Source organism: Ovis canadensis, chromosome 1 (assembly GCF_042477335.2).
Source record: "Ovis canadensis isolate MfBH-ARS-UI-01 breed Bighorn chromosome 1, ARS-UI_OviCan_v2, whole genome shotgun sequence".
NCBI classification, from domain to species: Eukaryota; Metazoa; Chordata; class Mammalia; order Artiodactyla; family Bovidae; genus Ovis; species Ovis canadensis.
The window spans coordinates 234,695,909-234,710,379 of NC_091245.1; the positions used below are offsets into that span (position 1 = coordinate 234,695,909).

Consider the following 14,471-nt stretch of genomic DNA (forward strand, 5'->3'; position numbering starts at 1 on the left):
CAGACACAAGGCTAGGCACTGGAAATATACTGACTGATGAAAAATTATTTTTGTCTTTTTATTACACCATTTGGAGAGTAATTTATTCCAATATTTCATGAGGCTATTTTCATTAAATAGGAGACAACGTGAGAAGTAAAAAAAAAAAAAACCTTTCTCAATAGATCCTAACAATATGTTCCAATAGGAGAAGAAAAAAAAATACATATAAGCAAATGAGGAAAGCAGAGTAATGTGCTCAGAACTGTGCAAGATTTAACTACAGGTGGTTATTTTATGCTCCTCTCTCTTTTCTAAATACATCACCATATACTTTTCCTTTCAGCCTGTGAAAGATGACTAAATGATGGGTTCCTAGGAGTGGTTAAGAAGGAGGTGAAGCAAAGGAATTCTGTTTGTTAGGCTCTCACTTGGGCAGACAGTAAGCTAAGCACTGTTATGAATGTGAGTTCATTTAATTCTTACAACAGTGTCATGAGGTAAGTTGAATGAGGCTCATTTTACAGATAAGGAAACTGAGGCCCATCAAGGTTAAGTAACATTTTATCTAAGATACAGGAGAAGGCGATGGCACCCCACTCCAGTTCTCTTGCCTGGAAACTTCCATGGACAGAGGAGCCTGGTAGGCTGCAGTCCATGGGGTCTCAAAGAGTCGGACACGACTGAGCGACTTCACTTTCATGCATTGGAGAAGGAACTTGCAACCCACTCCAGTGTTCTTGCCTGGAGAATCCCAGGAATGGGGATGGGGCCGTCTATGGGGTCGCACAGAGTCGGACACGACTGAAGTGACTTAGCAGCAGAGCACTATTAAAGGGGAAAAGGGTGTTCCTACTTGTCTCTGGGGTCTTTCTGTTTCCTAACTTCTGAATGCATATACCCCAAGAAGCAATACACCCAAGTACAAAGCATGAGAGGATTACAAAATAGTGTAAGTTCTAGTCGTTCTCCTCAAGATGACAACAGCATACTTTTGAGACACACACCACACACACACAATCCAGACTATATGAATCAAAGTCATTCTGTGAGAGACAGGGGAGAGTCTGTGGGTGGGATTTACATTGGCAAAGGGGACATGTAAGAACATTCTAGGTGGGAAAAGTTATGATGAGTAAGATGATGAAAGTAACGATGAGTGCGACTCAGCATTTCAGGACAGGGATAGAGGGTCGGTGTGCAAAGAAGTCGGACTGAAGCAGATTACAGAGCAGAACAAGAAAAGCAGTGCTTGGAAAGCTGGACTAAAGCGGGATGGTGAATGTGACTGAACCGCAGCATCCTCTGGAGGCAGGGTGTATGGTGTGTGCGATGTATGTGGTGTGTGTGTGGCAGGGGCGGTGGTGGGGGGGGCACGGGTAAGAAATGTGTGGGGAATATGGGGAAGGGGTGAGGTGTGTGGATGTGTGTATGGGTGTGGGATGTGTGTGTACAATGTGTGTGGAATATGCGGTGTATGTATGATATGTGGGTATGTATATTTGTGAATGTGATGTGTGTGTGGTGTGTATATGGTGTGTGGGGGATTGTGTTGGGTATGTGTGGGATATGTGGGGGTTTTGAAATATGTGTGTCAGGGTGGTATAGGGAAGTGTTTGGGGTGTGCAGTGTGTGGGAAGTGTGGGGGGTATGGGGGGTGTGTATATGGTGTGTGTATATGGGCTGTGTGAGGTGTGTATGTATAGTGTGTGGAATACGGGTGGGTGTATGTGTGTGATATGGGGGCATATGTATGGTGGGAGTGTATTTGTGTTTATGTAGGAGAGTGTGGGGGTATGTGTGGGGTGTGTATGGCATGTGAAATATGAGGGTATATGGGTGTGTATGTGGAGGCTATGAGTGGGGTATGTGTGTATGGTGTGGGGGGTGTGGGGGGTGTGTGTGGGTGTGTTGGCATGAGGTGAGATGGGGGTTGGAGGGGTGGGAATAAATATGGATTGTGGAAAAATCACTGGACTTGGACCAAAAGGCAAAGGTTCTAGTCCCGGCTTTGTTGTTAACGAAATGCAACACCTTTGAGCCTCAATTTTCTTCAGCTATAAGACCAAAAATTGGAGCAAATTATCTCCAAGGTCTGTCCCACATCAGCAATTCCAAAACACCCCACCCCACCTATCATTTTGCCCTTTCCCACCTTCAACTCAAGGTTGTAGCAAATTTTGTCTTTGGTTGGCAAAAAGCATTCTTTTTTAATTTGAGAAAAAATTGTTTCATTCCATGAACCTGTCATTATAAAACAGCAAAATGTTTTATTATTAGTGCAGAACCTTTAGGTATAAAAAATTCCAGACTAATTGGAATGCTGTTAAACCAAGGCCATTTCTTCTACTGCACCCACTTGCTTTGGCTGAATATTATTTGGTATGATGCCCCTTATTAATATCAGGGGCCCCATGAGAAAGATCCTGAGGAATCTCAATGCTGTGTTTACTATAAGGATTTTTTAAAAGATGTTATTAATTACACCAAGGAGAAGAACTTTCTCTCCAATCTCCAGAAATGTTCCATCCCTGAACAGCTGGCTCCTATCCATCTCAAGGACTCCGCTATTGCTGTAAAGAGCTCCATGGCCCTCTTCCCAGTGTGGTACTGCTGGAGAGCACAGAGCCAAATCCAGGTCCAAGTCCATAAGTAAAGTGTAATTGGGACACAGCCATGCCCACTCCTGCACTTATTGTTGACAGCTTCTTCCCTGGTGGCTCAGATGGTTAAGAACCTGCCTGCAATGCAGGAGACCAGAGTTCTATCAGGAAGATCCCCTGGAGAAGGGAATAGCAACCCACTCCAGTATTCTTGACTGTAGCCCGCCAGGCTCCTCTGTCCATGGGGTTGCAAAGGGTTGGACACTACTGAGGAACTAACACTTTCACTCTTCACTTCCACCTACAAGGGCAGAGCTCAGTAGGTAGAACAAAGGTAGACGTGCCCATGAGCTTAAAATACTTACTCTCTGGCCTTCTATAGGAAAAGTATGTTGACCTCTGCATTAGAACTTCAGTTTACATCTGCTTGAGTCCCTCTTGGCTTATGTATTATAAAATTGCTTCAAACCTGGGTGCTTATAGCATATTTATTCAGTCTAGATTTTGTGTGTGTGCTTTGTCCATAAAACTGCTTCTCTATATACTTTTACCTTGACCCAAAGTGGGTAAAACCACTAGACCATTCAGGTATGACCTAAATCAAATCCTTTATGATTATACAGTGGAAGTGAGAAATAGATTTAAGGGACTGGATCTGATAGACAGAGTGCCTGATGAACTATGGATGGAGGTTTGTGACATTGTATAGGAGACAGGGTTCAAGACCATCATCAAGAAAAAGAAATGCAAAAAAGAAAAATGGCTATCTGAGGGGACCTGTGAAAAGAAGAGAAGTGAAAGGCAAAAGAGAAAAGGAAAGATATACCCATTTGAGTGCAGAGTTCCAAAGAATAGCAAGGAGAGATAAGAAATCCTTCCTCAGCAATCAATGCAAAGAAATAGAGGAAAGACTAGAGATGGGAAAGACTCTAGTGGAAAGAGAGTCTCGTTTCACTAGAAAGAGAAATGGGAAATGACTAGCGATCTCTTCAAGAAAATTAGAGATACCAAGGGAACATTTCATGCAAAGATGGGCTCAATAAAGTACAGAAAGGGTATGGACCTAACAGAAGCAGAAGATATTAAGAAGAGGTGGCAAGAATTCACAGAAGAACCGTACAAAAAAGATCTTCACAACCCAGATAATCATGATGGTGTGATCACTCACCTAGAGCCAGACATTCTGGAATGTGAAGTCAAATAGGCCTTAGGAAGCATCACTACAAACAAAGCTAGTGGAGGTGATGGAATTCCAGTTGAGCTATTTCAAATCCTGAAAGATGATGCTGTGAAAGTGCCGCACTCAATATGTCAGCAAATTTGGAAAACTCAGTAGTGGCCACAGAACTGGAAAATGTCAGTTTTCATTCCAATCCCAAAGAAAGGCAATGCCAAAGAATGCTCAAACTGCCACACAATTGCACTCGTCTCACACACTGGTAAAGTAATGCTCAAAATTCTAAGCCTCCAAGCCAGGCTTCAGCAATATGTGAACTGTGAACCAGCAGATGTTCAAGCTGGTTTTAGAAAAAGCAAAGGAACCAGAGATCAAATTGCCAACATCCGCTGGATCATGGAAAAAGCAAGAGAGTTCCAGAAAAACATCTATTTCTGCTTTATTGACTATCCCAAAGCCTTTGACTGTGTGGATCACAATAAGCTATGGGAAATTCTGAAAGAGATGGGAATACCAGACCACCTGACCTGCCTCTTGAGAAACCTGTATGCAGGTCAGGAAGCGACAGTTAGAACTGGGCATGGAACAACAGACTGGTTCCAAATAGGAAAAGGAGTATGTCAAGGCTGAATATTGTCACCCTGCTTATTTAACTTACATGCAGAGTACATCATGAGAAACGCTGGGCTGGAAGAAGCACAAGCTGGAATCAAGATTGCTGGGAAAAATATCAATAACCTCAGATATGCAGATGACACCACCCTTATGGCAGAAAGTGAAGAGGAACTAAAGAGCCTCTTGATGAAAGTGAAAGAGAAGAGTGAAAAAGTTGGCTTAAAGCTCAACATTCAGAAAACTAAGATCATGGCATCTGGTCCCATCACTTCATGGCAAACAGGGGAAACAGTGGCTGATTTTATTATTCTGGGCTCCCAAATCACTGCAGATGGTGACTGCAGCCATGAAATTAAAAGACACTCCTTGGAAGGAAAGTTATGACCATCCTAGACAGCATATTAAAAAGCAGAGGCATTACATTGTCAGCAAAACTCTGTCTAGTTAAAGCTATGGTTTTTTCAGTAGCCATGTATGGATGTGAGAGTTGGACTATAAAGGAAGCTGAGTGCTGAAGAATTGATGCTTTTGGACTGTGGTGTTGGAGAAGACTCTTGAAAGTCCCTTGGACTGCAAGGAGATCCAACCACTCCATCCTAAAGGAAATCAGTCCTAAATGTTCATTGGAAGGACTGATGCTGAAGCTGAAACTCCAATACTTTGGCCACCTGATACAAAGAACTGACTCATTTGAAAAGATCCTGATGCTGGGAAAGATTGAGGGCAGAAGGAGAAGGGGACAACAGAGGATGAGATAGTTGGATGGCTTCACCGACTCAATGGACATGAGTTTGGGTAAACTCTGGGAGTTGGTGATGGACAGGGTGGCCTGGTGTGCTGCAGTTCATGTGGTTACAAAGAGTTGGACACGACTGAGCTACTGAACTGAACTGAACTGAAGCTCAGGTTCACTGTCTGGCTCAGAGGTCAATGCTTTGTATTAATACTAGAGATAGCCTCTTAGAAATTACTGAAGGACCCTCTTGAGTGACTCTTTTATAGACCTTAATAAAATGAATTCACAAAAACTTCTATTTTTGCTAAAAAATTCTAAGTCAACAGAAGGATCAGCACAGCAACTTGGCACTTTTTACCCCATATTCAAACAATTCCTCCCATTTCTTTTCGGTTGATACATGTGTTTGCATATTTACTGATTTTTTTTTCCTCCCCTGGTCACCCTTAGTTAGAAATATAACCAAGTCTCCATGGAAACACAACATAATGCTCTCTCACAGATGATCGAGGGACCTGAGCAGCTGGTATTGGGCTGAAGGCTGCAATGGCATCTGACCAAATTAGGAAGAGAAAACAGCTTACCCAGCTCTTCCAGACCTTTCAGAATTCTAAGCTCAGCATGGAAACCTACACAGATTGTGAATTACTGCAGATTTTTAAAACTTCTCTTATTTTTAACAACTTTATTGATATATAATTTACATACATACAATTCACCCATTTGAAATGTACAACATAATGACTTCTAGCATATTCATAGAGCTGTTACTGCAGATCTTTCTCTTTTTCTTTCTGAGAATACTCCATCTTATCCATCATATGTTTCAGCTATAGGGGGCTTTCATCTCCTGACATGAGAATGACTGACAGGAGTCTACAGAATAAGCAGGAAGGGAACCTACTTTCAGTGAACACCTACTGTGTGTTAAGCACTGTGTGTCACAGCTGGCCCCTCATCACACAGTTTGTAAAGCAGAAGCATTGGGATTTGAACTCTGGTCTGACCAGCTCCAAAGCCTATTATCTTTGCACTACACAGGAAACAATGCCCTTCAAAAAGAAGAAAATAGAAAAGACAGGTGGAATGAGGCAATTTAACATAACCATGGTCTTGGAGGGAGGTAGAAAACAAGATAAAGAAGGATATAAACGTCTCCTCACCTAACCCTAACTATACTTACAAGAAGTTAAGGTCAAAAGCCAGGTTGGGAAGGAACCAAGAGATTCTGAATTCTCTTCCATTAAAATCTGTCCCTCATGCTTAAAGGAGAATGTTTGAAATAAGAACAGTTAGTGTGCCTTGAAAAAAGAACAGACAAAGTACTATGGAAATTTGAAGAAAGACAGAGGAGGAGGGGGGGGAGGAGGAGGATATGTATCAGGAAGATGTGGCAGAAAACAGCAGGTTCATAATTCAAAGCCTTGGCTATTTTCTGGGGCCAATTATCTACTTAACTGTACTTTTTTCTCCTCATATTCTCATCTAGGAACAACAATCTCCTAAGTCCCATTCTTTCCCTGAGTATGGGCTAGTGGCACATAGGCTTGCCTAAGAGCCTGCCTCTGTGAGCAGGACCTGCCAGTCCTGCTCTCCAAGGCACCTTGAAGAGTCATCTCAAAACTGTACTCTCAAGTCGTGCAGAAGACAGGATCTCAGGCGTGCCTGGGGACCTGAGCTGGTGTGACTGCTCCCCTCAAGCAGGTGGGCTTTAAGCTCCCAGCTTCAACTAAGACACTTTTGCTCTTATCTATTTGAAGAAGGCATTCCTCTACTCTATAACTGCTTGAAAAAACACTGTCCTGGAACATATGTTCATCTGAACACAGACACACATCACAAAAACGTAACTGGTATTCAAACTGGGACTCTGAGCAAAAGGGGCATATACCCTCTGAAGAAATACACAAGAGATCATGGTGATACCACCCATCCTGGGACAAAGATGCAAAGACAGATTATGTTTTAAGCAATGAAGCAGACCATCCTTCCCAGATCTATATTCCACCACTGTTACCACTGAGGGTCAAGGAAAGAATGGAGAAGAGACTGAGAGAATGAGGAGAATCAGAGAAGGCAGCTCCTTCCAGTAAAGATAGATTCAGGGAAGATAGGTGAGGAATAACAGCGTCTCCTCGATCCCAGGCTGTGGGACCACGGATTCTTTTGGAAAGGCTGTTGGTTCTGCTCAGGCTCTACTTCGAAAGCACGATGGGATGAGTTGTCCTATGTTAATATGCCCTATAAAACTTGAAGAGTTCATTCCTCTTCTGCAGGAGCCCTTTATTGCCTAAAGAGTCTGTGTGAAATACTTTGCTCTCCAGAGAGGAGCCATCTCAATGTAAATTGCTTTATTAATCAAATTAGCTGATAACTAGAGCAGTAGTTACTGCATTAAAATAGACCTTTAGATTATAGAAAATAAAATCAGCTAGGGACATCTTGTTTATACAAAAGCAATCTTATTCTATGAACTAGAAGTTTTGACTTGAACTAAGACAACTGTTGTTTACAAATGGTAAGGGATTTGGTTTGGGATTTTTTTTGGAGCGGGGAGGGGGAGTTGTTTGTTTTCAGTACCCTTGTCCTTCTGAATAGCTTTTGCTCAGCTTCCTCAATGTTTAAAACTCTAGGCATTTGTCAAGCAAATACTGATGCAGGTATAGCTGGGTTATTTAGCGAAGCACAGACATACTTATAGAGGTGTGAACAATAATTGCTCTGAAAAAGAACGATACTTTCTATTTCAGAGCAATTGTAAAAGATTATACATTCAACCACATACTAGGAAAAAATTTCTCTCTTTTGTTAATCTTTCACAGAATAAATGGATGGTACTAGAGGGTTAGAGAACAACCAGTAATTTATGTTGGGCTACACTGATAAAAAGTGCTGTCATTTTAAGAACTTGTTCAGTCTTATGAACTACTTTATTAGTTACTAGCATGACCATATGATTCAGACTTAAAAGAAAATAACAGCCTTGAAGACAAGGCAGCATTAAAAAAAAATTCTATTCTTAATTTATAAATTTCCTTAAGAAGAATAGAGCTCCCATTCATCATTATGACCTGCAAAACCACATACTGTTGCTTCAGTATCAAGCCGAAGACATTTCTAATGGCACAAGGATGGGAACTTCCACAGGTGAGCCTGACTATATGTAATCTTTGAAGCAAAGAGATAGTGGACAATTTAAAGCTTGAAAAAATAAGGCAACCCAAGAAGAACGCTCACTGCATTTATTTTTCTTTTCCTTTTTCTACATAATCTTTTTTTTTTTTTTTGCTATTTCAACCGTTCTTTTTTTAACAACAACAAACTTTGATTTCAATGCAGTGCCCTAGCTGGATAATATTGCAACCAACAAGTACCTGTAAGTCATGCCCGTCTCTGCCCTGATGGTTTCCTGAAGTGAAATTCCATGGACACGTAAAAACTTCTCCAGGTGTTTCCGTTCCACTGCTCCACTTGGCCTAACAGGCCAACAGGCTGCCTGAGGCGGAGGCTTGGTCACTGCTAGGTGCCGTCTGCATTTCAGAGCCGATTCACTGGATTTGGGCAGACCCAGCTTGGGGCTGGGGATGTCTGCACAAGCAGGTTTATACAGATGCATGCTTCATAAACTCAAGGAGGCAAAGCTAATTTCACAATACTTCACTGTAAGACTGGCTGTATCTTGCTAGGATTCTCTTGGGTTATCTGGCGTTGATGTGTCCCTAAAAGGGATCAGTTTGTTTTCCTTCGATGTCCCCTATCGTTCATGTATGCGAGCAGGCTCCTGGCAGAACTGTGAGTTAAGTCCCTGCTGAAGCCCGTGCAAAAAGAAGCCTTACCAAAACCAATCATATTTCTCGTCCCTGTAAAGTTTGCAAAGTCGAACTTAAGCAACCGCTTATTGGCCCTGGGGAAAAAAAAAAATATGGGCACCCTTCCCCATGTCTTTCTATTTAGGTAAAAGGAAATATTTTGGTGGGATAGGGGCCAAATGTTCTGTTCTCATAAGGATCATAAGGCCTTGGGGATGATTCATGAGTATGTAATGAGACCTCTCTAAGTCATCAAACATACCATAGTCAAGTAATTTATTATACTATTCATTTGGGTGAAAGGCCCATTAACCTTTTTATTTTTCAGATGTTACAGTCAAATGATAGGAGATATCAATAAGGTGACTGTAACAAGCAAGGGACCCATACAAATATGCCCAACCGATTTTTGACAAAGATGCAAGAGTAATGCAATAGAAGGGTAAACTTTCTGACAAACAGTGCTAGAGAAATTGGACATTTATAAACAAACAAACTAAATGAACCCTTGACTTAAACACCTCACATTTTTATAAAAATTAACTCAAAATGGATCACAGACTTAAATATAAAATGTAAAACTATAAAACCTGTAGGTAAAAACTTGGAAGAAAATCTTCAGAAACTAGGGCTAAGAGAAGAATTCTTTAGACTTGATATAAAAAACACAATTAATAAAGGAAAAAAATTATAAATTGGATCTCATCAACTTTCTGTAAACGAATAAAACAAGTTACAGATTGAGGGGAAGTATTTGCAAATCATATATCCAACAAAGAACTTATATCTGAACATATAAAGAAATAAAAACTCCCACTCGCTGGGTAAGGGGTATATGAGATCTCTCTGGGTTGTTTCTTACAACTGCATGTGAATCGATAATTATTTCAAAATAAAGTTTTCTAAAAAGCAAAGAAAGACCTCGTATAAGGTCTTTCCACTTTGTGATTCCAGCTGTGACTCTCCTCCCACCGTGACCTCTGGGCATGAATGGTTCATCCAGTTCACCACACTTCCTGTTCCTAACCATATCCTGGCTCACATGGCTTCTCCCTAAACCTTTCAAATGTTCCCTTAAAGCTCATCTTCTCGAGGAATTCTTCCTCAAGCTCCTAACCCCTAGTACACAATCATTTCTTGAAATTCCTCTTGAAATTCACTTCAAAAGCACTCACTTGACAGCTCTAAACAGTTTCCCAAACATTTGCACACCCCTGATGATTTCTGCCATATCTTTGTACCACCTATACCAATGTTTATTTAGTGTTTGGGATTATTGATAACTTTCTTTTTTAGCTAAACAAATTTACTTAGTGTTATGAATTGAATGTTTGTTTCCTTCCAAAAATTCCTATATTGAAATTAATCTCCATTGTGATTGAGGTGAGGCCTTTGAGAGATGATTATATCATGAGAGTGGAGCCCTCCTAATTAGGATTATTGCCCTTTTAAAAAGAGGCCAGAGAGTTGGCTTCCTCTCTTTCTGCCATGTGAAGATGCAGCAAAAGATGATTGTCCGTGAAAAAGGAAGAGGGCTTTCACCAGAACGTGACCATGCCGACACCCTGATCTCGGACTTTCCAACTTCCATGACCAGGCAAAATCAATATTTGTTGCTTAAACCGTAGTAATTTCTTATAGCAACCCTGAGAGATTTAATAAGGCAACATTGTACTACTAGCATCATAACTAGAAAAACTTTATCACTTGCAATAAAATAGAGTCAACCTGGAAAAAATAAATACAATAAAAATGAAGAATAGTATTAAACTATAACTAGACATTATTGGTGTCCAAAGGCTTTCAATCAGACAGAGACTTATATTTTTGGTTTTTACTGAGAAGATTGATAGGTGTTAAAGAGGTGATTTAGGTATTTTAGCACAGATCTGAGAGTTGGTTTTTTTTTTTTTAATTTTCCCTTTTTTAAGGTAATCAGAAGAGGTGAAAGAAATTGAAATAGGAATATACCACCTTTACAGTGTAAATCAAGCTTATTTAATGCCCCTTCTGTGTACCAACTAAAATTATCTCTTTGTCCACCAATGGCAACTTGTACCTACTTTGGGAACACAGATTCATAATATATTGTCCCAGGACTTCCCTGATGGTGCAGTGGATAAGAATCCATTTGCTATTACAGGGGACACAGGTTCGGTCTCTGGTCTGGAAAGATTCCACATGCTGTAGAGCAACTAAGCCCCTGTGCCACAACCACTGAGCTCATGCGCTAGTCTGAGAGCAGCAAATACTGAGCCTGTGTGCTGCAACTGCTGAAGCTCATGCACCCCAGCTGCCAAAGTTCTGAACCTCAAAAGAGAAATAAAAGCTTACAAAGAGAAAGCCAGAAAAGCTAGAAGAGCAGTCCAGCAGTGCTATGGACTTAAAGAGAAACTCGAATCTCCAAGTAAAGTCTGTATCTATTATTCAGTCACTTACACTAGCCACTGTTTGAATCAGCCACGGAAGTGGTTCTTCCAGTGGAGTTCCCCCAAGGACGAAACAGAGTGAACCGGAAGAGCAGTCATGAACAGTGAAAAAGGAGCCTGCCCCATTGTTTCCTTCTGCCCTCTGAATATGGATCCAGGCCCAAGAAGGGAGCGAGCGACAAGAAAGCCAGTATTTACCAGAAGCTGAAATTTCTTTTTACTAAGTTCTAAAAGTTGATCATTGTCATAAAAGGTCCCAGTTTGAAGACGGGGAGTAGAAACCATATTTATAAAGGAACTATGTGTCCTTTGGCTGTTGCTCAAACTCAAATAAATTTTAAATGATGTGTATAAGATTATAGGAAATGGTTCTGAGCAGCTGGGGTGGGAGCAAGGGTAAGGGAGGCGGGGGTGGGGGAAGTTAATATCTGTCTTTCCTTCCATGGGATGATAATTATTATACATTGTTCAGAATCTTTACGCATTATACAAACCCAGGGTCAGCAGAGTGTGGGAAAAATGACATGGCTATCTGATGAGAGAGGTGCTTCCGGCCACGTTCTGCTAATGGAATGCAAGAGGCCCTGGGGCTTATAAGTCACAAATAGAAGTTCATATAGCCCTGGATGGTGAGCAGGCTTAATCCACACCTGCTCAGCATTCGTAAATAACCATGTAATTTTTGGCAGGTCTTGACTTCTCTGTCCCCTTAGTTTTTATGGCCTCAGACTTAAGTATTCTCTAAGATTCTTCTAGATCTAATGTCTTGTGAGTCTTAAAAGCTACTTGGGCTAAACATTCTATAGAGATGAGGGCCTTTCCTATGTTGACTCAGTGAATTATTAGCTAGCTCTCTAAGATTCCAGGCCCATGAAATTGCTACCATTATTCTTAGAATATGCCAATCATATTTATAGCCTAATTTTAATTTTTTTGGATAGAGGCAACTTGTTAAGCACAATATCCTAGATATATGGATATCTCACAGTCATCTAAAAATTGTCTTGGCCTACAATTGAAAGCTGAGACAGGAACTGGAGGGACCAGAAGAACGGAACTGTGTTTCCACAGCCAGGATGAAGAGTAGCTGCCCAGATGAATTTGGACAAGGGACACCAGACCACAGATGCGGGCAAGCCTGCCTTCCTATTCCAATTACTTATGGGAACTCTGTCCTTTTGCTCTGCAGGTGATGCTGTGATAGAGCAGTCACATGCCTGAGATGTCTGCCTCCAGCCCTTGGGAACCATCTGACTAGTTTCTCTTCTTGTCGATGCCATTGTCTCTTCTCTTCACCTTTTCCAGAGCTACCTGGGGTCTAGTTGCATGTTGCATGTGATGAGACCACAACTGAATATGTATGGGTTGTATAAACTTAACACAATGAAGAAAATATCACCTTTGCCCTTTACTGTGAGGAGCTCGCAGTAAAGGAGAGGAGAGAGACCCAGACAGGCTACAAAGCTGTACACTATGAGCTATAATACAGGCAAGCAGTGAGGAGAAATGAAAACCCAGTCTTGGGGGTGGAGTAGAGGAAGTAGCAGCAGCAGGAAAGGGAAGGGTGGGAGGGGTGGAAGGAGTCCCTTCAGAAGTTTGCAATCAAGCATGAAGCCAAACCTTTTTTTTTTTTTTAATATAATATATATACTGAGTCTTCATTGCTGCAAGTGGGCTTTCTCTAGTTGCAGAGGGCAAGGGCTAGTCTCCAGTTGTGCTGAATGGGCTTCTCTTGTTGCAGAGCGTGGGCCCTAGTGTGTGGGCTCAGTAGTTGTGGCACACACAGTATGTGCAGTCTTCCCAGAGCAGGGATCGAACCATGTCTGCTGCACTGGCAGGCATTCTTAACCACTAGACCACCAAGGAAGTCCAAGGAAGCCTAATCTAGAAAGTATGTTTATCACTGATTGGACCTCTCCTAGACAATACATCTCACCTCCTTTTAGGCCAAAATTTCTTTAGGAATAGAATAAAACAGTCCCAGCAGCACCGGGGAGGGGACACATGTTCAGCACATGAGGTTACACCATGGAAGTAATGGAGAGCCCCAGTTAAGGCAACCTTAGCTCCCGAAGACAATGCCTCTACCTCAACCTCAGTCCGTTTTCTCTTGTCCTTATCCCTGCTGCTTGAATATTATACACTCTTGCACTATGACATAAAAGCAACTCCTCCCCAATGTGTAATTATCATATTGCTAATATATGCATAGATATATACATTATAGCCTTGTTTTAGGAAAAACAGAAGCATGCATAAGAGTGATCAGGTCTATGGTCTCTTTCTCAGCTGTAAAGGGCTGTGGCAGGGCTGGCCCTTGGGATTTCACTGACACCTGTATTTTATCCCACACTGACCCACATCTACAATAAGAAAGCATCTTTGAGTTTTGGCATTTGCGGCAAAAGTTCTCCTCACTACTTTGAATGTGTCTCTCTTGCCCATTCTGCAAAAGGGCTCAAAAAATGACAAAACATGGTTTTATTCTAAGGTAAATGCAAAGGAAATGCCCAATGGGACTGCGATGTGAAAAGTACATTCTGTGGCCAGAAATGCCTTGAAAGATGGCCACTGGGGACACAGAATGTATTGGAGAAGAGGTAGGTGATGAGGAAGGTAGGTAGGTGGTGAGGTCTTAGTCCTTTTACAGGGGCTTTGCAGTCTCGTTTTAAGTATTGTTGAGAGACAGAAAATTTGAAATCAGGTTGATAGTGTGATCACATTTCTCCTCCTCTCACCCCCTGCCTTATCCCATTCTGCATTGGCCTGACTTGGAGAACTTCCATGGAGGAGAGGTGGAGTATGGCGGAAAGAGCATTGTCTGTGAAAGCAGGAAGACTTGAGTTGGATCCCTGCCCACACAGGCACTTTTTGAGTCCCATTTCTTCCTCTGAAAAATACACTTCACCATATTATAACGTAGGGTTGTTGTGAAGATTAAAGGAAATACGGTATTTGATGTCGCTGACACAGAATGAATGGTTATTTTTACAGCACCTGCTGCACTGCACAACTCCAGGGAATGGCCATTGACACTGCAGTCTGTGTGGATGCTGTCCCTTGTGTTGCATATATGCCGCTGACCTCGACAGACAGAGCAAGCAACAATTTTCAGGAGACTTC

General features: G+C 41.6%; 1 protein-coding gene across 3 annotated transcripts in view; it reads right to left on the bottom strand.

Moving 5' to 3' along the window:
- The window catches only part of KCNAB1 (potassium voltage-gated channel subfamily A regulatory beta subunit 1), a 480,074-nt gene that overhangs the window by 446,631 nt on the left and 18,972 nt on the right, over positions 1 to 14,471 (bottom strand). Inside the window, exon 1 of one of the 3 annotated variants that reach the window (XR_011250933.1) lies at positions 8,485 to 8,881. The exons of 1 other annotated variant lie outside the window; for it this stretch is intronic. Coding sequence is in view for 1 of the 2 variants with exons in the window: in XM_069561970.1 (XP_069418071.1) it covers positions 8,485 to 8,726 (242 nt within the window). In the remaining variant the exon portion in view is untranslated. Of the gene's footprint in view, positions 1 to 8,484; positions 8,990 to 14,471 lie in introns of those variants that run through there. One more of the 3 variants, XM_069561970.1, reaches the window with a different exon arrangement.